This window comes from Elgaria multicarinata, chromosome 1 (assembly GCF_023053635.1).
Source record: "Elgaria multicarinata webbii isolate HBS135686 ecotype San Diego chromosome 1, rElgMul1.1.pri, whole genome shotgun sequence".
Lineage (NCBI taxonomy): Eukaryota > Metazoa > Chordata > Lepidosauria > Squamata > Anguidae > Elgaria > Elgaria multicarinata.
The window spans coordinates 75,765,960-75,792,144 of NC_086171.1; the positions used below are offsets into that span (position 1 = coordinate 75,765,960).

Genomic DNA, 26,185 nt, shown 5'->3' on the forward strand with positions numbered 1-26,185 from the left:
CCTTAAAATTGATTTGGGGAGGGGCACTAAAAATGGATTTGCTCCCTCCTGTAGCCAGGTGGAAAATTTCCATGCATAGTTTGTAGTGGTGCCCCTAAAAAATTCTGTAAAATTTCAGAACAATAGCTGCAGGGGATATTGTGCAAGAGTAGCGTTTCCAATTTTGGGGTTTTATCTATTGGGTATTTGAAAGGCAATTTGTGGTAAAATTAGTTAACATCTTAAAAATGCCCTTAGGGAAGAATGATCGGGTCATTGGCTAGGCAGTTATAGCAAATGGGGTAAATGTAGGAATGTGACAGAAGCAAAAGGACGTCAATATCTCCCACTGTCATCTCTAGCCCTGCTCTCCCTGGGTTGGAAGAAGGTGTTTCAGGTGATCAATCAGAATCAGACTCTGAAGTAGAGGAGTTGGTGCCAGAAACAGGCCAGCCTGTACCAGTGGGGGAGAAAGCTCTCACAGGCTCTTCATCAGCTGGGAATGAACCCTCTCCAGAGCTTATCTCATCAAGGGCAAATAATACACAGTCAGTGGGAAGCCAACACCTTCTGAGGGAGAGAGCATGGAGAGGTTAGCCGATCTGAGAGTACACCGCAGACTAAAATGGGAGGAGCTAAAGGAAGGTGAGAGAAAGTCAGCCCAGCTTGCATCCCATCAGAAGCTGCCTCAGAACGTTGGGTGCCAAAAAGAAAAGAGAAAGAAAAGAACTAGTCTCTCTAAAGTTAACGCATCTTGGGAAAGGGCTTTCCATTCTTCTTGAAAGGACAATTGTCTCACTTAGTTTGCATAGTTTTCCCTAGGGGAAAGTTCCTAGAGATTAGACTCTCTTCAGGTGGGAAGAGATGTTTATTGCTTGAATAAACCTTTGTGGATTACTTGGCAGGTCTCGTTATTGTCTCCCAAGAAGGCAGAAGGTTTTGAGAAACACGACACCCACCTAGACACATAGAGATCAAAACAAAGAACATTCAACTTAAATCAAAATCAAACCTATTCAACTAGAGTCAAAATTTGGTGGAGTTGGGGAGGAGATAAGGGAAATGGCCTTAACTATAACTAAACTAACAAACTACAATTAACAGTCAAGACAGATTCAAACAGCAGCAAAAAAAGAAAAGAAAAGGAGGAAGCATAAAATACCAAGGAAAATGGACTGTAGGATATGAAAGGATTTAGAAAAGGACTGAGGAAAGGTTTGGAAATGGATTCAGAAAACTTCAGAATCAACCCACAAGCCTAAAAGGACCACCACAGCCTTTGCCAAAGCTCACTTAACTTGCCTGCTCCTGGGAGGGAGAACTAATACAGGGCAATGAAAACTGGATCAGACCTATGTGGTATTCCTTCACCTTCCTTCCCTCATAGCACTGTGACTGAAGAGCCTTGGTAAACTCATTCAGTGTGATTGGAAGCCAAAGTTGTCAATCGCAAAGTTCCTTCACCTCTTCTCCATCCCTGCTCTCTCCACCCCCTCTGAGGCCTTAGCTAGACCTAAGGTTTATCGCGGGGTTGTCCCGGGGTCATCCCTGCCTGCTCCCGGGATATCCTGTGTGTCATTTACATGAACAGGGATGACCCCGGGACAATCCCAGGATAAGGCCTGAGTCACTTGGAAAATATGTCCATTTGAAAAAACGCATAAATACCCAGGAGGAGCCTTCACAATTGTATGAATTTCTAATATTAATACAGTTTGGCAATTGATTTACAAGGTCCTCATTTGTTCATTTGAAACAATGTGCACAAAACTGCAACCATTTGGGGAAATGCATTAAAAAAAATGAGGTGTGTTTTTTTAAAAAAAAATGTATGAAAATGTTTATAGATTTTCATGTGGCCTTAAAAGAAAAGGGCAACAACCAGGAGAGCATGGCCTTGGCCTTGGCAAGCTAAGAACCTGAGCAAAATCAAGATTGACAGGTTCATCCATCCCTATTAATTAGAAATAAAATTTGCTCTCCGTATATCCACAGCAAATTTGGGAACACTTGGCAAACTGAAAACAGACTCTTTACATAAGGCTTTTTAAGCATCTGGGGCTGTATGGCATGGATGCTCATCCAGCAATGGGAGTAAAATATCCATTGAAAAAAAGGTTCCGTATCAACCAAAGAGTTGATTGCTGCAGTACTGCTATTCATAAAAACGTTGCATTGATACACAATTTAAAAGAATAAAAAACGTCAAATAAAATAAATCATGTTTAAAGTCCTAATAAATAACAGTAAAAATCAATACATGAGAACAAAATAGGAGCTATCAGCAGCAAAATCAATGGTCAAAGGCCCTGTATTACCATACACATCGAGGTAGGTGTGATAGAATGTGTGTTAAAAGACACCTGTAGGCACTACTGGCTGTGAAAGTCACAAGTTCAGCACTGGATACTCTGTTGCTACCCAGATTCTCTGGAGTCTCTCCAAGACAATGTCCCAAATATTTAATATTGTGTGTGCATGTGCAAATGTGTGTGTGTGTGTGTGTGCCTGTATGGAAATTTGTATATGGAACTTTGTCAATGTTTTGTTGACAGATACTGCTCATTATTAAGATTTTTGGACACTGAGTAGGAAATCTTAGAAACAGGGTGCTTATGCCTCTGGCAATTCTCTTACACCCCAGTATTTCTGTCTGTAAGCAGCCCCCACCACTTGCAGAATGAAGATTTAGAACTTCTGGAGCAACCAGAAATGAGCAAAAATGCTTGTTTCTGGATTGGGGCAGATCGACAGAGCTCACATAAGGGAGCTCCACTAGGGTGCCCCAGTCAAGAAACGAGCATTTCAGGGCTTCCTCTGGGAAGTGCTAAATCTCTGTTGCACAAGCAGTGAGTCCTACTCACATAACAGAATCATCAGGACCCATCACTTGCGCAACAGAATCTGCAAGGCACAAGAGAACCAACAGAGGCATAGGCACCCCATTGGATACAGTCCTATGAAGCTTTTATCTGACATTTTCACCCCTGGCATGGTAAATGCCAACTGGTGGAAATTAAAATTATACTTATCCAAGGTACTCAATTACTGGCTATCTTATATTTCACGTGTGAGTCTTTGTGGTTGAGTGTTCAGCACCCCAAATGTGTTTTAACTACTGGCAAATGCCAGAATTTTCTGGCATTACCCTCCATACTTCTTAAAATGTTGAATGAAAGAATTATTTACTAAACTCTTAAGAACTACCAATAAATGTTAACATTCAGTAAATGTTAATAACATACAGCATTCCATTTATTCTTGCAACTACACATAATTTCTTTAGGACTTTATAAAGTCACTTAAAAGAAAAAAAGGACACTCCAGCCATGCACACAGTTAGAGTGCAAACCTAGGCATATTTAGAGAAATAAAGTCCTACAACTCCCAGCATTTCACAGCCAGCCTGGTTGGGGAATGCTGTATGCTGTATGACTTTTTCTTTCTAAGCATGTATAGGATTGCACCCTTTTTTCTTTTCTTTTTCTTTTTTGCACTAAATGACCATAGAAATCTTTACATGAATAGTTTAGCTGATAAAATTTAAAAAAAAAAATCTGACCCAATTGTTAGAAGTTGTCTTGCTTGAGTTATGACTGTAATTATGTGTAAGAAATGCAATTATATCGAGAATTAAATTCTACTTTATAATTCCTCCCAGTTTTTCATTATCGTCTTGGAAATGAATATGATAACGTTTTGTTAATTCAAGGAATTACTGCTGGTAGGTATTACTCACTATTTTATTTTTAAGATTGCAATTTACAGTGCAATTCTATGTTTGTCTACTGGGGAAAGTGCCATGAAATTCAATAGGACTTACTCCCAGATAAGTGTGTATAGGATTGCAGCCTTACAGTAAGTGGTAAGTCCCTTGGAAGCAGGGACCCATGATTCTTCTTTCCTTTTGCTTACGGAACTTTGTAAAAAACTATGTATTTCTTTTCTTGAAAAGTAGCCTTTTCAACTAAACAAGATACCATACAAATAAAATAAATCTAGTAGTTAAATTATTTTCCATAACCAAATTTAAATTTATATTAAATAAAATCTATTTTCACAATATTAAACTTATAATTAAGATTTTAAAGAGAAAGAGGACGATATCCCACACCTTGGATGAAAGTTGTGAATTAAACATGATCCAGCCAAATATAAACATTCTAAGTCCCACTGATTTCAGTGGAAGAGTAAGCATACAATTAATTCTCTACCACTGAAATAAATGGGGTTTAAAACTGTTTAAATTTGGTTAGAAACCATATTTCTTCGATTCTAAGATGCCATCGATTGTAAGACGCACACTAATTTCAGTACCACCAACAGAAAAAAAGCTTTGATTCTGAGAAATAATAAACGTATCCGCGATTCTAAGACGCACCCCATTTTTAGATATATGGGGGAGAAAGTGTGTCTTAGAATCGAAGAAATACGGTAGTGCCCAAAATTACCAAGTATGTTAAGTGTCAAGGGATATATTGGAACCCAACTGCAGGGTTCAAAAACAAATTAGCCAAATTAATGGAAATCGGTTGTATCCGGGGCTTTTGCCCACTTTGTGATTGGCATATCCTTAACCCTGTGACTGCTGAAAATTGATGTCAGTGTATTGGAGGTGCCATAATTACCTTAATCTAATAAACTAGGCTGGTATTACAACATATTTCTGCTTTCAACAGAAAGTTGAAGATTTCCATTTTTGAGCAAAAATATGCTATTTGGGAGGATGAAATCATCCACAATAATGTTTTAAAGTTGAGAATATTCACCTTTCTTCATGTTCAACTTCATGGTTTCTCCTGGCTTTTCCTGTATGGGGACCTTTTTCTGCTGGGCAGAGCATCATTGTCCCTTTTGCGTTACTCAAATGGGTGCCCCCAGCTACCAGGAGTCAAGTAGTATAAACCCAATGATGTCACAATGAATTGGTCACATGGTGACCTTAGCCAACCAGGACCATATAGTGAATTGCAATGGCATCCCTACCTAGCCAAACAGATTTTTTTTCACTGACTTAACTGAGGGCAAATGTAGTGAATTCAAAGACAGGGCGATGCTTCCTGAACAGGTGATCACTCTTGAAGCAATTACTAAGAAATTATCAAAAGAGAAGAAGTGTCAATGCTTTGTCCTAAACATTAAAGAACTTTGCTGATATACCCAGTACCAAAGCCTGTAGAGAGAATACACAGAACATTTTGCAAGGGATAGCATGTTTTAATAAACCCTACATAGTTTGGGTCCACGTTACCTGCGGGATCACCTTCTCCCGTACAATCTGCCCTGCACACTCAGGTCCTCTGGGAAGAATTTACTTCAGTCAGCCGAAACTTGGCTGACAACCATTACCCAGAGGACCTTCTCTTCTGCCACTCCCAGATTGTGTAATGGCCTGCCAGGAGAGATCTGCCAGCTTAATAGTCTTTCTGAATTTAAAAAAGCTATAAAGATGGATCTCTTATGGCAGGCCTACCCAGTTGAATTTTACAATGTCTTAAAAGATTTTAAGATTTTAATAATGTTTTGGTTTTATGTTTTTAATTAGTTTTATGTATTTTATATTTTTGTATTCCATGTTGTTCCTTGCCTCAATCCAGAGGGAGAGATGGGTAAGAAATAAATTGTTGTTGTTGTTGTTGTTGTTGTTGTTGTTGTTGTTGTTGTTGTTGTGAATGCTGTTTCATTCAGTAGGAGTAAGGCAGCCTAACAAGAACAACATCATATTTTATTGCAAAGGGGAATATTTTCTCAACTTAAGAGCATGCTGGCAACTTTTAGTACAGTAAAACTACATTTAGCTCATAAATATATTTAGCTCATAAAAGTACATTTAGCTTGTAAATACCTAAAATTTGAAATTTCTAGACATGCAATGCCCAAACGAAAGCACAGTACTTGCTACAACTGACATAATCTAAGAAAATTCTGATTCATTTAAACGGTTCAAATAATTTATTATCTACGAGTTTGTTAAGTAATGTTATTAGTCCATCATCCCACCCCTGGCCTAAATGATTTTTTTTTAAAAAAAATCTTCTATGAAAAATAAGAGGATTTTTTATATCATATTTTCATGATGGTATCTGACCGCAGTAATGATTAAGAATATATAAAACTGTCAGATAAATGTTGGAGGAGGTGAGATCTTGTTCTAGCTTTAATGAGCTTTGGAAGGATGTTTTTAATTATCACAGGAATGATATAGTAACAGGGGTGGCCAACTAGCAATCAATGGGAGGTTCAGTTCTCCAGACGCTTGTTTCCAGCTCCCAGAGGCTTCACCCAATTTTAATTAAGGTGTGGTTTAAATAACGCTCCCAGTGTTGGTTGTAGAAGGAAAAAGCAATGGGATGATGCGTGTATTTCACATATTTTGTATTTTATTGCCATTTCATCCAGAATTCCTGAAAGTCAACATACACAGCCAGAGTGTCTTTGAGAAGAGACTTGTTTCAGGGAGCACATTAGTTCCTCCATTCTACCCTGCATCTGGGGATGTGTGAATCAGCAAAACTCAAATCCTGGGAGGTTCTCCATTTTCCATTTCAAAGCTCGTCTGACTCCTGTCTGTATCAGATTGCGAATTTGTTTTTTTTTTTTTTTTTTTTTGGCAGAAAGGTTTGTGTATATTTTTGTGCACATTTTTCCAAACTTACACATCAGTTCTGTGCATTTTTGAAATGCACGCCTATTTTCCCCATTGATTAAACTCTGTTTTGTGCACACTTTTCATGCACATCTTTCAAACAGTCTTTTTGTTGCTTGAATTGCATTGTCAGCTCTGAAATTTACAGACGTCAGATTCCATTCAGTTCTGCAAGGTGTGAATTGGATAAATTCTGCTAGAAATAAACTCAAATGAATTCCTCACCATTCCCTATTTGCATTTGCTCTGTTCTCTTCCTTGAACTACCCCTATAGACTAGAGAACAAAATGGACCCATGAATACTGAAGCAGGCTATTCTTGAGCTCTGATCTTTCTCTCATAGTTATGCATGGTTACTTGAAAGTAAGTCCTAGTATGTAAACAGTACAGTTTGCTCCCAAGTGACTGTGCACAGGATCAGAGCTTCAATACATGTGTTAGAGAATTTAAAAGATTCACTCAGAAATAGTGAACCATCTGTTAACTGTGGCCAAAAATATCATGAAAAGTTTTTTTAAAACCCACTAGAAAATAAAGCGGGATAACAGATAAATTGGCTATGTATTGCATTTATATACCACCCTTCTTCAAAGAAGCTCAATAGAGCATACAACCGCTCTCCATTTTATCATCACAACAATGGTACATGTGGTACATTAGACATAGGACTTCCCTATATATATTTTAAAAATGTGCTACCTTACCATGGCTAACTGCATCCACTTTCTTTCTTGGATGTGATCAGCGGCAGTACATGGGCAGTCATGGAGCAGGAAGTACTCAATTGACTTTACTGAGACAGTGTCATCTGATAGGATAATTATAGCACAATGCCAAGATTACAAGTTGGGAGATGGTGCAACTTCCCACATTATCTCTGGGTTTTTTAAACCTGCAAAAAACCCAGATATTCCAGGGCATAGCACAAGAGGGCCCCTGGATGCTGACGATGTTGTGAAATGAATCCGCAAACTTCTGCAAGTGGTCAATCACAAGTGTGCTATAAATTACTCGTTTAGAGAAGCTCTCATGGATGGCCCGAGATCATCCAGTGGCTAAGTTTGGATGCCATGATAAACCATGGTTTATTGTGATGAGAACAAGCCAAGCCTCCCCATGTCTCCCCATTCCCAGATGTTTGCACACCCTTCCTTCACCTCTCTTCATCCAGCAAAGAGAAGATTGGAAGCTTTCAGTTCCATTTTAGATTAACCACAGTTTAGCATTTGGCAAAACCTATCAAATCATGGTTAATCTGAACTATCACTAAGATTAACCACAATTTAAGGTTCTGATGATATGCTAAACTACAGTTAATCTAAAATAGGGTGACCAACTGTCAGGATTTCCCCGGATTTGTCCTGGTTTTTGTTCTTTCCATGGTGTCAGGGGGGATTTTCTATAATTTTCAATAATGTCCTGGAATGACACACCTTCCCCTTTAAGGCTGCCATTAGCATGGCAGGAGGGAATGACATGCTTTCTTGAGGCACATCATTCCCCCACCCGGAGCTCCAATTGAGGTCTTAAAGGGGAAAGTGGGTCATTCGTGGACATTATAGAAAAGGCCCCAATTGGAGTGGATGGTGGTGGTGCAGAATGAAATCCTTTCCCCTCCTCCACTCCAATCGGGTTCTTTAAGGTGGCGGGGGAATAACGTAATTTCTGCAGGACTCAGAAAACTGCTTCCCCACACACACACTAGGTGTCCTCTTTTTTGGTTTCCCAAATATGGTCACCCTATCTAAAATGGAAGCAGAAGCTTCCAATTTCCTTGCAAATGGACTGGAAGAAAAGAGTGAGGGAGCATGCAAGTGCAGGGGTAGGCTAGGTTCAGTCTCTCATTTCTTTCTTTATTCAAATTTATTCATTTAAAATTATTGTTAAACCACCTTTAAGGGTAAACCCCATAAACCCCCATAAAACCATGGTGGTTGAAAACAGCCAATGATAGCTTCATGGCTGAATAAGGATTTTTTAAAAAGCTAAAGGGGTAGAACAAAGAATGTTTTTTAATACAATAAATCAAATCTGATACATTTTGGACCCCTAGGTCCTTCCTCAGAGTAATCATATATATATATATATATATATATATATATATATATATATATATATATATATGTGAATGATTATCATTGTATATCACATAGGGCTGTGCACCCCCTACCCGAGCCCCTGACCCCCTTACCTGGCTCCACCACCATTGCTGCACAGACTGCAGTGGCAGCAGAGCCAGGTAAGCCCCCCTCCCCCCTCTCACCTCCCCCACTTACCTGGCTCCGTCACGGTCCAGGCAGCGGCTTCAACTGTGGCCCAGGCCTAAGGCCAGAAACAGGCCTGTTTCCAGCCTTAGGCCTGGGCCACAGTTGAAGCCACTGCCCAGACCACAGTGACCCAGGTAAGTCCCCTTCCCCCACTTACCTGGCTCCACAGTCACCGCACAGACTGCAGCGGCAACAGACGGGGGAGCCAGGTAAGCTCCCCTCCCCACTTACCTGGCTCCAAAGTTTCGGAATAGTCCGAATCACTTTGGACCATTCCGAACCACTTCAGGCCGATCCGGACTTCCCCCGCTCCGCTCCGGAACCGGGCTTCGACAGTCCAGATCGGGCCGCTCCGCTTCGGATCCAGGGATCCATAATGGAGCAGAGCACACCCCTAATATCACATAAATCTTACCAGTGTACATCAACACATAAAATTCTAAAAAGTTATAAAAGAATAACATATTAAAAGTGAGCAGCTCAAAACATAGAAGCTATTTCTAACCATTCACATATATGCAAATAAAAATACTTGCTTGACGCAGTGTAAGGTATATCATCTACTTCATAACCCCCAGTCCCCTATGCTCTGTTAGCGCCAAGAAACGATGCCAGGAATGCACAGGAAGTAATTAGAAACAGCTGTTTTGCAAAGCAGTACCGCAAGATCAAGAGACTCCTTAAGTCTGAAGGGAGGGTCTGTACTGAATCTCAGAATCCACCTGGCTTCTCTCTCTAAAAGAGTCCTGTCCATATTTTTCTTTACCATTTCTATTGCCCAAAATGAGAGGGTTTATTTTATGAGATTTGTCTTTCCAGTATTGGACTAATGGTACTCCCACAATTTCACGTTTAATGTTGCTAATATGTTCTCCTATTCTGCTCTTCAGATTCCTTATTGTTTTTCCTATATAAAATTGATTGTAGGGACAAAGCATGCCATACACAACAAACTTAGTATGGCATGTTGTGAAATCCTTCAGCATATATTCTTTCCCATCTGTGGGATTCCCAAACTGTTTTAGTTTCAAGCAATGCGCACAATATTTATACCGGCCACAAGGAGAATTTCCAACAGGAGGTCCTCATCCTGGTAGGAGAGATTGCCCATCATAGATATTTGTTTTTCTCTCCAATCATCTATGTTCCTAGTTCTTTTTGTAAGTCACGTCAAGTTTTTCTTTACATCCCATTCTATCCTTTACCAAATACCAATGCTTATTTATGGAGTGTCTTATAGAATTACTGATATTGTGAAAGGGTAAGCTACATACTATTCCATTATTGGATCTCCTTTGTTTAGGTCACAATAGGGAGCTTCTACTGATGTCATCCATTCTCCTTCTAGTTCTCAGTATTATTCTTTCTGAGTAACTCATCTGTAAACATGCTTGATGTAAATTATCGGATTCCTTTTTGCAATCTTTTGTACAATTTCTCTTAATCCTTATAAATTGGACCTACGGAATATTTTCTCTAATGTGTCTGGGGTATGCACTATCATACCTGAGTAGTTTATTCTGGTCAGTATTTTTCTATAAAGAGTAGCGTTTAATCTTGCCTCCCCTTTTTTCACAGTTATATCTAGGAAATAAATACAGCTTGAGGACATTGACAAGGTGCTTGGACAGGTTCGTGCAACCACCTCTGTATTGGATCCTTTTCCCTCTTGGCTACTAAGAGCTAGCAGGGATGGAACAGTGATTAATGCCTCTCTGCGAGAGGGAGTGTTTCCAGGCCACCTGAAAGAGGTGGTAGTGAGACCACTCCTGAAGAAATCTTCCCTGGACCTGGAAAATCTGGGCATTCCTGGACAAGGTCCTTAAGCAGGTGGTTAAGGACCAGCTCCTGATACTCTTGGATGAGGCCAATTATCTGGATCCATTTCAGTCAGGTTTCAGATCTGGCTTTGGTATGCAAGCAGCCTTGGTCACCCTGTATGATGACTTATGTTGGGAGAAAGGGGGAGTGTGACTCTGTTGATTCTCCTTGATCTCTCAGCAGCTTTCGATGCCATCGACCATGGTATCCTTCTGGAACGTCTGGCTGAGTTGGGAGTGGGAGGCACTGCATTGCAGGGGTTCTGCTCCTACTTGGTGGGTCAGCTCCAGAAAGTGGTGCTTGGGGGACACTGTTTGGCCCCGTGGATTCTCCAGTATGGGGTTCTGCAGGGGTCAGTTTTGTCCCCTATGCTGTTCAACATCTACATGAAACTGTTGAGTGTGGTCATCCAGAGTTTTGGAGTGCGTTGCCATCAGTACATTGATGACACACAGCTCTATTTCTCCTCATGTTCATCAGGTGAGGCTGTTGATGTGCTGAACTGGTGCCTGGCAGCAACAATGGACTGGAGGAGGGCTAATAAATTGAAACTCAATCCAGACAAGACTGAAATATTGTTAGTGGGTGGTTCTGCTGACTGGATGGAAGGTGTTCAGCCTGTTCTGGATGTAGTTACACTCCCCCTGAAGGAACAAGTTCATAGCTTGGGGGTTCTCCTAGAACCTTCTCTGTCACCTGCAGCTCAGGTGACCTTGTTGGCAGGGAGTGCCTTCTACCAACTTCAGTTGGTGGCCCAGCTACGCCTCTATATGGATAGGGATAACCTGGCTTCAGTTGTCTATGCTATAGTAACTTCCAAGTTAGATTACTGCAATGCACTCTATGTGGGGCTGCCCTTGAAGAAGGTTCAGAAGCTGCAGCTTGTGCAAAATGTGGCAGCGAGATTGATAACGGGAACAAGAAGGTTCAAACATATAAGACCGACTCTGGCCCATTTGTATTGGCTGCCTGTATGTGTCCGAGCCCGATTCAAGGTGCTGGTTCTAATCTATATAGCCTTACATGCCGCAGACCACAATACCTGACAGAATGCCTTTCCTGACATGAACCTATCCATACACTACGTTCAACAACTAAGGTCCTCCTCTGGGTGCCTACTCCGAGGGAAGCTCAGAGGATGGCAACAAGGGAGAGGGGGCCTTCTCAGTGGTGCCCCCCCAATTATGGAATGATCTCCCCAATGAAGCCCACCTGGCACCAACATTGATATCTTCTCAGCACTGGGTTAAAACTTTTCTCTTTTCCCAGGCATTTAGCAAAATGTGACGAGTTTCATTGATTCTGGATCTGTTTTCATAGTTGTTTATAATTGTTTTTAGATATATGTTTCTGTGTATGTTGTACGCTGTATGTTTTTGTATGTTTTATGTTTTAAAATTTGTATATTGGTTTTAATTGCTTTAATCTAACGTAAACTGCCCAGAGAGCTCCAGCTATGGGGCGATATAAAAATGTAATAAATATTTTTTAAAAAAATACATAAATAAATATTGTGGTAATCCCAAATTTGATGTTCTCTCTTCTAATATTTAACCATTTGTAGAACTCACTTAACTCATCTCAGTTTTCAACCTGGGTCTCTTCTGTCCTAATCCAACGCTCTGATCACAATACAACATTGGTTCATGCTGAATAGTTTGGAATATTATGGATCTAAATAAGTTAACTACACAGGCAGCCTGATCCTGTGCACTTTCAGAGGCAATCCTAACTAAGTTCAATCAAATCTACTTACAAAGTAAGTGTGTATGTAGCTTTTGATCCTTGGGGAAAATATAAGTTATTGGGTTTTGGAATTTTAAGGTGGAATTTTGCTATTAGGCAAAATCCAGCATCATTCAAGCCCCACCCCCTGCAGTCCCCCATATCTGTTCTGTAGGCCCCCAACTCTTTGTGATGCATTGGGGGGGTTGCAAAAGAGTGGGGATATTACCCCCTTCCTACTGATGGGAAGGGTTAACTAGATACCACCCATACAATATATATTTTATCATTGCTCTAATTAGTTAAATACTTGCTTCTTTATTTTTAACTAACTTTGTGTTAATTAAAAAGTACTATTTTAAAAACATTTTTAGGACAGATTTAATATGAAAGGACAGTTCAGTGTCATTTATCTAAGCCAGATTTTTTTTATCATTTGAAGAATAAGTGCTTCATTAAACTATTAATGATCAAAGGCAGCTAGGTTTATTGTTATTCTTCTCAATGGTTAAGGTAACAAAGATAGATTGGATCAAAGAGCCTTTCAAATGCTCCTTAGTTTGACTTAGCCTTATCTCTCAGGGACTACTGTATCTTAGTGGAATCTTACTAATATTTTTTTCCAGCAGTGGAAGACTTTTCCCAGAATCCAATTCTTACATTTTTATTTTGTTTTCATTTAATTTTTTAAACTCTTTTTATATCAACTTCATCAAATTCGGATGTCAGGACGGTGTACAATAAAACAATAGCATCAAAATCATAATAACATAATATTATATAAGAATACGGTAGTGCAAGCTTATTACTAGAGATCCACCAGACTGACTTTGCTTATTTTTGTTTGAAACTGAAGCTTGAGCATTGGGCATTCATAGCTCAAGCTCTGGGCAGCTGAGGAAGGGAGAAGAGAGAGGAATGAAGCAAAGGGGTGTGTGTGTGTTAATGTATATACCCCACACTGTGCATGTAATGTAACATATGACACAGTGTGTGTGTCTGCACGTGTCATAATGCTTCCTCCTATGAAGTCTTAGAATGTTGGGCCAATGAAAGGACAGGCACAGAATGCTGGGAAAGGGGTTGAAGAAAAGTCAATTGGTGATAGTTAGAGGAGGAGGGGAAAGAGCTGAAAGGACACCAGAGAGAAAAGAGAGAGGAAAAACAAAACAAAAACAGGTAGATAAGACACCAGAAAGAAGAGGTAAATTATCTTTTAAAAAGAATAACTTTTTTTGTTTTGTTTTCACCTTTCCCAAACTATTTGTAATACATTTATTTCAAAAGTGTACAGTTGTTCCAGTCGCAGGGGAAATGAGCAAACATATTTTTATCCAATCATTCTCAGACTACTAGCACCTGTGGCAACATGGGATTCATACTAGTAATATAAGAGGTGGCAAGTAAAACTACAAAAGACAATGCAGGAGCATTATAAGCATTTAAAGTGCCTGGGCACATAAGAATGTTTTAACCTGGTGTCTAAAGGCATGTGAAGTAGGTGCTAAGCGTGCCTCCTATGAGAGGACATTCCAAAGCCAAGGTGACCTCACTGAAAATGCCCTCTCCTTATCTCCTTCCGATAAGGGCTTCAGCAGAAGATCTTAAGACATGGCCAGATTTGTACGGGAAGCAGCTTTTTAAGAATTTCTACTGTTCTATCCATTTGTTAGGGGGAGCGGCTAAACCAATATCTTTGCTTGTTGACACTAGTACAAATAAACTAAGCTGCTATTAAGACACTTCACTCCCCCTGCACATACTGATAGCAATACCTAGAAATGATAACAGCATCAGTTTCCATTGCCTTTCAAAAGCCTACTTTGGGAACCGTTAACAAACACAACTGGCAATTAACTAGAATGTATGCTGTATCTTAGATACCGCCAGCTCCAACATTGTAAGATTCACTACCTCGCTCAGCCAAGGCAGTTGGGCATAAAAGCTGCAATTCATTAAGCTTTCTATCCTCCAGAGAGCACAACTTCCAAGAGCATGAAAATTGCAAATTCACGTCAGAAGACTGACGAATGCTATCAGATAGACTCAAAATAGCTCTTTGACATCTGGGCAAGCTTGCACTCCACTTCTGCGTCATATTTGCATCTCACCGGAGCAGAAGCAAATTTTCTTCCAAAAATTACCCTCTACAAAATTTGATGTCAAATATTCTGAGACTATTTTGGTATTTGCCAAACGTTTGTTCAATGGTTGACATTGAGCAAAAGGACGTTCAATTTCATTTGATTTTTTTTAATCAATCTTTTCCCCCCTTTTTTATTGCGTTTGATTTTAGTGTTTGAGATTTCAAAGCTTTTGATAGCTGGTGTACAAGAGATTGTAAGGTAAACTCTGTATTGAGGACCCTTTGTTTCAAAAGTGCAGCCTAATCCTATGCTTGTTTATTCAGAAGCAGTTCTGATAGGGATTTCTTACAAGCACACATGCACATCAGTGCAGGCTTATAGTGCAATCCTATCCATGTCTACCCAGAAGTAAGGCCCACTGGGTTTAATTGAACTTACTCCCAGGTAAGTGAGCGAAGGCTTACAGCCTAAGAGCGTCTTCAGACCAGGGGGATCGTGGTTCCCTCCCAACTCCTCTCCACCCCCGCTCCTGTCCTACAATACTTCCTCTTTCTTCCCAAAGAAGTAAGAGGAAGTAAACAAAGACCACATGACCCATTTATGATGCCACGTTTCCTGCACACAGCAGGAAATAGCGGCACATTCCGTTTCCTAAAAAAGAGTCGGATTAAAAGGGGTCCATTTCGTGACGGAAAAAAGGCAAGAAGGAGTGGGAGGCACACAGGAGGCAGGAGGCAGCATCTATACGATGCATGAAAAACTGCAAGTGGGCAGTAGCAAGTGTGTGATAAAACGCTCGTCTGATGAACCCCTAAGAGTACAAGCCTATATACGTCTACTCAGAAGTATGCCCCACTGAGTTCAATGGGGCTTACTCCCAGGTGGGCATGTATAAAATAGTAATCTATATTACACTATTTCCCCTTAGCTGACAATGCAACACATTTTGCAGCTGTTAAAGGGCTTGCTCTATTTTGTCCACACAACAACCACATCTTAAAGAAATGACATAAGAAAAGCTGTGCTAGATCAAACCAAAGGCCTATCTCAGAGGTGGGCAACCTATAGCCCGCAAAGCCTCTCCCAGCTCTGCCACTTCACTCCACCACACCCAGTGATAATGGCACTGTGGAAATACAGCCATCTTGGAGGGGAATTCTGAGGTGTTCCACAGTGGTACAGGCATTGGTAACCTCAAGATTGGATTACTGCAACGCGCTCTATGTGGGGCTGCCCTTGAAGCTGCTCCGGAAGCTGGAGCTAGTGCAGAATGCTGCAGCTCGGCTGTGGTTTGGAGCTGCCCCTTTCCAGCATGTAACTCCTCTGCTGAGGGAACTGCACTGGCTGCCTATTCGCTACTGGGCCAGGTTTAAGGTTCTTGTACTTGTGTACAAAGCCCTAAACAAATTGGGACCAGGATACCTGAGAGAGCGTCTTCTCCCTTACCAACCTGTCCCGTCACTGAGGTCATCCGAGGGCCTGCTCCTGGTGGTTCCACCTAGATCCATCCTCCGATTGGAATCCACCAGGGGAAGAGCCTTCAACATGGTAGTGCCCCTCCTGTGGAATTCCCTGCCTCTGGAGGTCAGACAGGCATCAACCTTGTACTCCTTTCGGCGCCCCCTGAAAACCTCTTTATTCCAAGAAGCCTTTCTTTAACATGCAGCCTTGGATTACTGTTATTGCTTCTTTTAATTTTTGTTTTAACTGTTTTTATTCTTCTTTTTTTTTTCATTTTACCTTGTACACCGCTCCGAAATTTTTCAATGGGGAGCGGTATATAAATATTCTAAATAATAAATAAATAAATAAATAAATAAATAAATAAGGTGTGAGAGAGGCCTTAACCTTCCCACCCACACGCCCAACAATCCCATCTCAGTAAGCAGCAGGTTTAAACATCCCCAATCCTCTCTGTTGAGATGTGTTGGCGGACAGAGAGAAGTGTGAGTGTGTGCACGCAGACACTTGTGTTGTGCAGGGCTCGACTTGCCACCCAGCACTGCAAATGGCCCTCAGGGCAAAAAAACAATCCCACCACAAGTCTACGTATGTCATGATCCTAAGTCCTCCTGCGAGATGTAAGACAATGGGCCATTTCAGACAAAGCACTAAAGCCATGGTGAGGCCACTAACCCTTTTGCCGCAAGCAGTTACTGAGTGTGGTTAAACTGTGGTTATGTAGCCACCATGGTTAGGAATAGTTCCTATGACAATGCTAAGTCAGAATTCACACAACACGCTAGGCTATAACATCTAGCTCAAAATGCTTAACCACTCTTGCTTAGCGTGTCATCTGAACAGGGTCAATAAAGAGGTCTGCTGTGTAATTCACAAAGTTTTATTCAGTAAACAACTCTTCACACCTGAAGGGGGTGTGAATGCTAGAAGCTATCCTCTATGCTTAATTAGCCTAACAGAGCAAATAAATGGATAGTTTCCTGCTGGGCCCAACAGGCTTTTACCAGATCCCTCCTTCAGGGAGCATCTTCAAGCTGCAACTTCTGTGCCTAGTCTAGTGACCACCTACCACCTCCTCTCAACACTCACTTGACCCTGAGCCAGACTCTGGGATCTGTCGATCCCGGTACTCCCTCCCCTTCTGTCAAAGACTGAGTTCCCATGGAGGGGGAGGAGGATCTTTGAGGCCAGGGCTCTGGTTCCATAAGCTCCTGGGAAGATTCCTCCTTGAGTCTTGAAGAATTTCCTCTGCCGCTTCCTGTCTTGGCTGATCTACTTCACCTTCAGCATCCAAGTCCAATTCAAGATCCATCCTAGGAAGACTTGGCCTGATCCCGACAATGTAATCCAGCTTTCCATGTCCAATAGTGCCTAGACAGATGCCTTGGGACAGCTCACAAGCAAACCATGAAGGTAACAGCATTCCCACATTGCTTGCCTCTCAGTAGCTGGTTCTCAGAGGACAACTGCCCTTGAACATGGAGGTTCCATGTAGCTGTGATGGCTAATGGGTGTTAATAGACATATCGTCTGTGAATTTGCCAAATGCCCCTATTTAAAGTTATCTAATTCAGTGACAGTGAACTTCTTCAGTGAATTATGTGGGGTTAGATGAAGTACTTTCCTTTGTCTGTCTTACCCTGTTGATCAATAGCATTGATTCTGAATTCTAGTGTTATGGGGAGAAAACAAATACATTTCTATGCATGTTCGCTGCATCATGCAACCATTTTATAAACCTCTATCATGTTGCCTCCTTATTTGCCTTCTTTTCTAAAGCAGAATGCCCCTTTCCTCACAGGAAAGGCTAAAGGGTTGGAATTTATACAGAGTTCCTGCCAATGGTTTGTATCTAGGGCTATGCACGGACCCCCCAATCCTCTTCGCTTGGATCCGGCCCACTCCGCCCCACCTCGATCCATCTAGGGTCTGCTCCGCTGTGGAGCTCCGGCTCCAAATCGGAGCTCCTCAGCGGCGGGGAGCAGCGCCAGGTAAGTCCCCCCTCCCTCCTCCCCCTTACCTGTGTCTGTCCCATCCTGGCCCAGTTTCACTAGAGCCCGCGGCTCAACCAGGAACTGTAGGCCCCGCTTGCGGCCTACACCTCCTGGTTGAGCCGCGGGCTCTAATGAAGCTGGCGACGGGCCGTGACAGATGCAGGTAAGATCCCCCTCCCCCTTACCTGGCTCTGCCACCATCGCCACATGGGCGGCGGCGGTGGCAGGGCAAGGTAAACCCCCTCCCTCCTCCCCCTTACCTGCGTCTGTCTGCGGACCCGTGGCTGCTTCAACTGAGCCCGAGGACTCAAACAGGAAGACCAGGCAGCCTAGTCTTCCTGTTTGAGTCCTCGGGCTCAGTTGAAGCAGCCGCGGGACCACGGACGGATGCAGGTAAGACCCCCCTCCCCCTTACCTGGCCAAGTAAACCCCCCTTACCTTTTTTGTGGAGCTCCGGATCGAGGTGAAGGATCCGCCTTCACCTCGATCCGCTCCGCAACGCTCCGCTGCTCCCCCGATCCTCTTCGCCTCCGCCTTAAGGGGAAGCGAAGCCCCCCGATCCGCTTCTGCTTCTCCGGTCTGAGAAGAAGCAGAGCACAGCCCTAGTTGTATCCAATGTTAGCCTAACTTAAGTCCCATTCATTTCAAGAGGTCTACTCTAAGTAAGGTTAATATGAGATACACCCCAATATCTCCCTCCTATTAGAGAAACATGGTGAATATTTAATCCAAGCATAATCTTTTAAAGGCACCATGCTGGCTGGGGAATGTTGGGAATTTTAGGACTTTGTCTGTCTAAACATGCATAGGATTGAACTTTAAAAGAATAAAGAAGTGTGCGTGGAGGGGTGCAAGTCTGTAAAGCTGTCAACATAAAAAAAAAAACCTTCAAGAAGAAGATGGATAATCTGACAAGGCTGACAGGGATTTTTATTTTTTGATATTCCCAAAGTATAAATATTTTAGCTGAAGAGGCAGTATCTCACAGGTGCATGAAGTCTTCAGATATGGGGAGCTTGTCAATCTGCAGCACCGAGCGGCAACAGTTATTGACAGACTGGAGACAGACTGTCGCTAAAGTGGTATGAGGGAACCATCATGGTTCACGCAGTGCACACTTGCCCTACTTGTGGGAACTGGTTTTGCAGAGTTTTGTATGCTTTGATAACCTGCAAAACCTACTTGAGAAGGGGTGACAGTGAGAGGCAAAAAGATATGGGTGTGTTAATATGCACACCATGTCATACTACGTCCAAGTCTTAAAAATGATTATATTGACTTTAGTCTTAAATGGAGCATGCAAGATAATGAGGGAAGGGAATTACACCAGGCAGAAATATTAAGGGCCATCTCCCAACAGATTTTTCTGGTGGTGTTTTTATTTTATGTATTTTTTTACATTTCTCTATTGCCCAATAGCTGAGGCTCTTTGAGCAGTGCACAAAACAAAACATCAAACCCTAAAATATACTAACATAGTAATGATTGGTGGTTTGGGGAAAGGGGAGGTGGCCTGGCCATCTGGGTAATGACGGAGGGCTAGATTAGGACCTCAGGTGGACCAGGCCTGAAGCTTTGCATCATTGTGTTATGGGTAATGAGCAACTACTGGTCTAGGACAGCTCAGGACACTGTACTAATTCAGCTACCTCCATCTGGATTGAATTGGGAAGGTTTATAAAATGAACCATTTGCAGAGGAATGGTAGAAAGATGTCAGATGAGATGTGGTAAAATGGAGGATTAAAGCTGTAATCATAATAGTCACTTTTACTTGGAAATAGGGGGAATGAACTCAGTGAGACTTCTGAGTAAACATGCATAGGGTCGGGCTGCATGGGCCAATTCAAATGAACTGTTAGATGGCCAGGCTGCCATGTTTTAGATATCATTTTGGAGCTTACTACCTCTTGGTTCAATGCAACATCCATATGATTTCTGAACATGAATGATGGCCTGGTCTTTGTAATCTGTGTTAGTAATTTTGAGAACCTTCCAGCTTATTGGAATAGAACAAAACATGAAGAAGCCAGTCCTATTCATGTTTGTTGAGCAAGAAATCCTAATGTCTCCAGTAGGAGTTAGTGCATAGGCTATGATTCCATGTACCTTTTCCTAGGAGTAAGTCCCACTGAAGACAATTTCCTAAAGAGTAAACAAGCACGAGATCAGAGTGCTGAACAAAGACAGTATAGCAGGGATGTCCAATGTGTGACCTTTTAGATGTTTTGGCCTACAACTCCCATCAGCCCCAGCCAGCATGACCAATGGTCAGGTATCCTGGAAGCTGTAGGCCTAAACATCTGGAGGGCCACAAGTTGTCCACTCCTGCAGTATTATGTAGAATGCTGGGCTTGGAAGTGGAAGTCTTTGCTCAGACTTGTCACTTACTGGGAGACCTTGCAAAAAGTTCTCTCTCAGCCTGTCTTGCTTTGCAATGGTTACTGTGAAAATAAAATGAGGTAATCCCATTATTTGAAATTTCACCATTCACATTATATAATTAAATGTTATATGGGACTGCTCCCAAATATGACCACTGAAAGAACAAACATACTGTGCTTTATGCAGCACTTATTCTATGAATGAAATGACATTAAAATAGGTTATGGGTTAACTGCACTTGCAATAAGCAATCTGGAGTTATTCTAAATCTTGTTAGCAATTCAGAGGGCAGAACCGTTTCTGAGGGTTTTATTTCACAGTGATTTATCTTGAACACAAGTTTTCAAATGGTCCTTTTAATTCCTATTGATGCAAGTATCCATTTGATGTGCAAGGCCAAACATTTCTGAAAACCCTGCATCTCTTTAGTTTGCACAGAAACAGAACCTGTGATCTTCTTAACGATCTTTGCTGATTGTTTCACTTTAGAGTAAATCCATTCCACTCCTTTGACAAATGCAAAGTTTGTTTATGCCTTTGAGTATATCTTGAAAGACAAAAATTATAAAGGTCAAAGTAGTACCTCCTGTGTATTCTTGTTAACTTTGACAGCGTAGGACACGTTTTGTCACCAATTCTCAAGTCCCTTATACTTAAGCTACACAACTGTCCGTAATGATAAATGACAGTCATCAACAGTGAATGGAAATTCCTCTCCAATCTCCTGACTCCAAAGGTGGCCATTATCACTGCATTTTCTTATTGTAATTGATCAGCCTCAAAAATGTGGAACCTGCAGCTTCTAATTATTGGGCGTCTTTTAGTTTTATGACGAACTATCCTACAAGTACATTGCTGCATGTCTCTGAAGTTGCTAATTATACCTAAATATATTGGGTAGAATAAAGTTCAACGATTTTTTGTAAAATAAATAAATAAAACTGCCCTTCTCAGAAATTCATCAAAGCAAAAAACAAAACAAACGTTGCAACAGCCTTGTGACTGCATAACTTGTTTCAATATTTCATGCAAGTCTGATTATTTAGGATACAAAAGAAATTCTCCTAACCGTGGAACAGCTTCTTATCGTGGTGCATTTTGTTCTGCCCACTTGTACCCTTTATCCCAAAGAAACCCCATTACTAATGCCCCGGCTTCTTCTCTCCTCCACCCCTGCATGTGACTACAAAATACGATTGCCAGCTTTTATATGAATGAAGCTGTCTCACATTGAATCAGGCCATTTGTCCAGATAGGCCAGTATTCCCCACTCTAGGGCGAGACCTACATCAAGCAGGATATGACGCTTTGAAGATATTTTGAAAACTGCGTATGGAGTGTGTCCTGGGCCCCAACAGTTGTCACTACTGTTATAAACCATTTTAAAGCAGTAGTGTAGATCCTGCCTAGCTCCCCAAGTTCCTTTTAGCTAGAGGACCGAACCTGAGACATTGTACATGCAAAGTGTGGGCTCTGTCACCTGGCTATGTCAACCCCTGACTTATTGCCAGAGATGGTGGGAACCAGGGAGGGAGAGGAATGTGATGGGAAGGAGGCATCAGGGATGTCACCCAGGGTGAGACGTCATATCAAGAGGAAGGAACAACCATGCCCTCCTCAGTATTCTGTGCACCCTACATGGCTTGGGACCGCAATACCTGATGGGACGCCTCTCCCAACATGAACCTACCCGTACACTGCGCTCAACATCTAAGGTCCTCCTCCGAGTGCCTACTCCGAGGGAAGCTCGGAGGATGGCAACAAGGGAGAGGGCCTTCTCGGTGGTGGCCCCCCGACTGTGGAATGATCTCCCCGATGAGGCTCGCCTGGTGCCAACATTGTTATCTTTTCGGCACCAAGTCAAGACTTTTTTCTTCTCCCAGGCATTTTAACATTTTTAACAGCATTTTAACAGCATTTAACAATGTTAAGTTTGTTTTTAATGGACCCCAGAATTGTTGTTTTTTAAATGGATACTGTTTTTTATACTGTTTTTATGTTTCTGATGGCTTTTTAAATCTTGTATACTTTTTCATGTTTACTATTTTAAACTGTTTTTTAGCCGCCCAGAGAGCTTCGGCTGTGGGGCAGTATATAAATGTAATAAATAAATAAATAAATAAATAAATAAGCTAAACTTTCAGGTCAGGATCAGTGCTCAAAAGAGGGGCATTAACAGGCCATCCCTTGTATTTAAAGTAAGGCATTCGCTGATGAGTCATTGCTGAGACCTTTAATGTTCAAATATTTACCAGGTCTTGACTTTCTTTATACCACTATGAACTCCTGTTTCTGATAATCCAGTGTCTGAGTATATGTATGACAATCTATTGCTAGCAATTATGGTGCTGAATGAATTCTAGTTCAAGATTTTTTCCTGGGCCATTAGCTGTTAATGGTGTATTGTGCTAATTGTGTATTGTGGGGAATTGACGTGCTACGGGAGGTGCTGCATGCCACAAGACTCTGTGTAACCTGATGCAGGACAATAAAGACCTCCTTGCAACCAGTGTGTTTGTGTTGAACTGCCAGAGGGGGCAGGAAACTGAGCCGCAACTTTAGCTTACCCTTAACAGCAGCTTGGTCTGCAGTCATTAGGACGTGAATCTGTTTAGCTCCATCCCATAAAAAGCGTCACATACTGATGTCTGCTATCAAATGTCTTTAAAGGCCCAGGAGCAGGTCAGGCCTGCTGCTGTTCTTGTCAGTGGGTAACTATACCCCCAAACTGCCTGAATAAAAACAATGTTGAAGTTGCAATATTTCTAGCCTAATCCAACAGTCAACCACCTACAGTCCAAGGTCTACAGCAGGGATGGGGAATCTCTAGCCTGTGTGTGTGTGTGGGGGGGTGTTTCACCATCTGGTCTACCAACTTCTCTTCCAGGCACTGCCCCCTTTCTCCTGCTCAGGGCTAGAAAAGGCTGCCTTTTTCCAGCACTGAGCAGGGTAACCCCCCTCTTTTCTTTGCTCACTGGGGTGCAACATCAGGAGCTGGGCTTCTGGGCTAAGAGGGTCACACACACACACCCGGCATCATCTGGCCTCCACTGAGTGTCCAGGGAGCCAGTCCATCCCCAGGGCCAGAACATTTCCACATTCCTGGCCTATAGATTGCACAGCTGACTAGCCTGTCAAGCAGGGCATTCCGTTTCCATGCACCATGCCAGAAGGGATAAGAACTGGAGTAAACATGCAGGCAGGCCAATATCCCTGAGTTACCTAGAAATATTAGCGTAGTAGCTAGAATTGGCTGGGCTTAAATTCACCATATCTGTTTTGACACCAGAATTATGAAGGCTATGTTGTCGGAACAGCTGAGTCAGTGCCAGCCACAGAACAGAGGCCCTGACGGAGGCCCACCAAAGCAGCCAAGACAGGCAATGGCATCAAGAGAAGCAGAGCGGGTAGAGAGATCAGAGGCTCAGGAGGAAATTACAAGTGTGATTACCGACTGATACGAAGATATTGTGTTTGGCACTGGGATATAAACTGGCTCAAATCCAGACAAAGGGGAGTGCAGAACAACCAGGAGAAAAAATTGACACCACTGATGGGCTGTTGCCTAGTCAATCTTTTGCATTTTTCATGCTTTCAAAATCCAGCCCTTAGACGTTGAATTTAGTTGATGGAGGTCTAGCAATCCAGATAATTCCATTGCGCTATACTGCAAGCTGCCACAAAGGATAATCTAGTGTTTTAGTTTTCTTATTTACCATTTCTATGTGTTGATTCTCTGCTGTTCGCTTGAGTGAACTCCAAGTCCGTGACCACTGGAAGATATGATGTCTTCTCTGTGCTCTGCAGTAGTTTCAAGAACACCTTTGTGGGGGGAGAAAGCGGGGAGACAGGCATGAGGTTCTCTTTACTATGGCTGAAATTCTGCGCACAGTTACACAAGTATAGTGTCTACTGATTTCAGCACAGGAATGATAACTGCTTTCCCAGAGTGTTCAAGGGGCTGTTCCAAGGTAACCATTTGGTTTTTTGCCCCTATGAAAAGTGGTAAAATGACCATAACAAGTGTGTGTTCATGAATGCATATTTCATTAGGATTCCTGAACAATGGCATTAAGAAAGTGAATGCAAACCTATTTATATAGGATCAGCTCTGTTTTCAATGTATGGTTCCTCGCATGGATCAAAAGTGGTTACACGCTCTTCCTTCAGCCTTTTTTTTTTCCAACTTGAAAAAAGGCATAATTCCTGAGAGGTTTAACGGTAAAATCTCTGTGATCACATTATATACTGTTTTCTCATGAGACTATCTAATATTATCAAGCAGCTTCTGCAGCAGACCACAATCAATGCAGAACATGGTATTTCTATTCCAAAGGTGGGTAACCTGTGCGATGGATACCACAAGTGGTATTGCCAGCAAAAAAAAAATCGTGGCACACCAGAGAAAAAGCTCCAGGAGCTATGAAAGGCTGCCCTCCAGATGTTTTGGACTACAGCTCCCCAGATTCCTGGCCATTGGCCGTATTGGCTGAGGCTGATAGGAGCGGAAGTCCACAACATAGGAAGACTGGTATACAGCCAGATCTACATTCCTGCCACCTTCTCCAGTGCTGAACCATTTACTCCTGGCTCACTAGACTAATAGCAAAAAACATCACCAAGGCATTAAGGAGGGGAGGAACTGCATTTGCTCTGTAATGCACAGTATCACAGTAGAGTGGTACTCCTTCATCCTTTGACCTTGACATGTGGGCTTATGGAAGAGAAGGTGGCTCCTAATCGTGATGGCTCTATATTACCTCCAGTGACAGAGGCAGTATGCCTCTCCATAACAGCTGCTAGAAAACATGAGTGACAGGGTGCTGTTCCATGCATGTCCTGTTTGTGGGCTCCTCATAGGCACTGGTATTGTGGGAATAAAATGCTGGAGTAGATAGGCCTTTCCAGTTCAATACAAACTTGAAAAATTGGCACCCTCCTACATACTGTAGATACCATGATCCTATCCCATACAGGGTTGGTGTCAAGAGTCGAAATGGTCAGGCATTTGCTGAGGGTCCACACCCCAGCAGGCATCCACTAAGGAGTTGCTCCACCTCTTCACCATTATAACCTACCTGTTCCCCTGACCCAGACAATGGTGGCAGTGAGAAGCAGCAGTAGGTGCCCCTGCTGACTTGGTCATGGGATGTCGGCCTGCCAAGCAAGCAAGTGGTGGCAGTGATGGGAAATTGGAAGAGAGGCAAGAGCAGCTCACGACAATGGCAGGGAGAAGGTATGGTGAGGGAGGGGGAACATGGAGGGTGTTCTGCCTTAGAGCTCTCAAAAACCTGGAGCCAGCACTGATCCCATATACACAATCTCATTATTTGTATTTATAGCCACACATGGCAGTACAGAGTGTGTGTGTGTGTGTGTGTGTGTGTGTGTGTGTGTGTGTGTGTGTACATTTGGGGCCTGTAAACCCTACCAGCAACATTGATTCCCATTGTACCTGGTATCAGTTTTGATGCTTTGTTCCTCCCCTCAGTAATTCTCCAACCCACCCACCCCTGCACCCAGCCTCTGGAACAAGGAACTCTCTCGACTGGTAGTTCTGGCAGGAGATGTCACACATGGAAGCACAAACCTCTCTGACTTTCAAACTATAAGTCCTAGGGCATGTCTAGACCTGCTGATATCCCGGGGATCACCCCAGGATCATCCCTGTGCATCCACATGACACACAGGGGAACCCGGGAGCAAAGAGGGATGATCCCTCCCTTTCCCTGGGATATTGGCATACCCATTAATCCCGTTTTTCCCACGGTCTCGGACTCATCCCTAGTCCGTAGGACGTGTGGCCGGCTGGCCCGGTTT

General features: G+C 42.4%; 1 protein-coding gene across 1 annotated transcript in view; it reads right to left on the reverse strand.

Annotated features, from left to right (window-relative positions):
* ABCA13 (ATP binding cassette subfamily A member 13) overlaps positions 1-26,185 on the reverse strand; it is a 331,836-nt gene that overhangs the window by 144,040 nt on the left and 161,611 nt on the right. Inside the window, exon 42 of the mRNA XM_063124168.1 lies at positions 24,082-24,187. Within this exon, the coding sequence (XP_062980238.1) occupies positions 24,082-24,187 (106 nt within the window). The remainder of the gene's footprint in view (positions 1-24,081; positions 24,188-26,185) is intronic.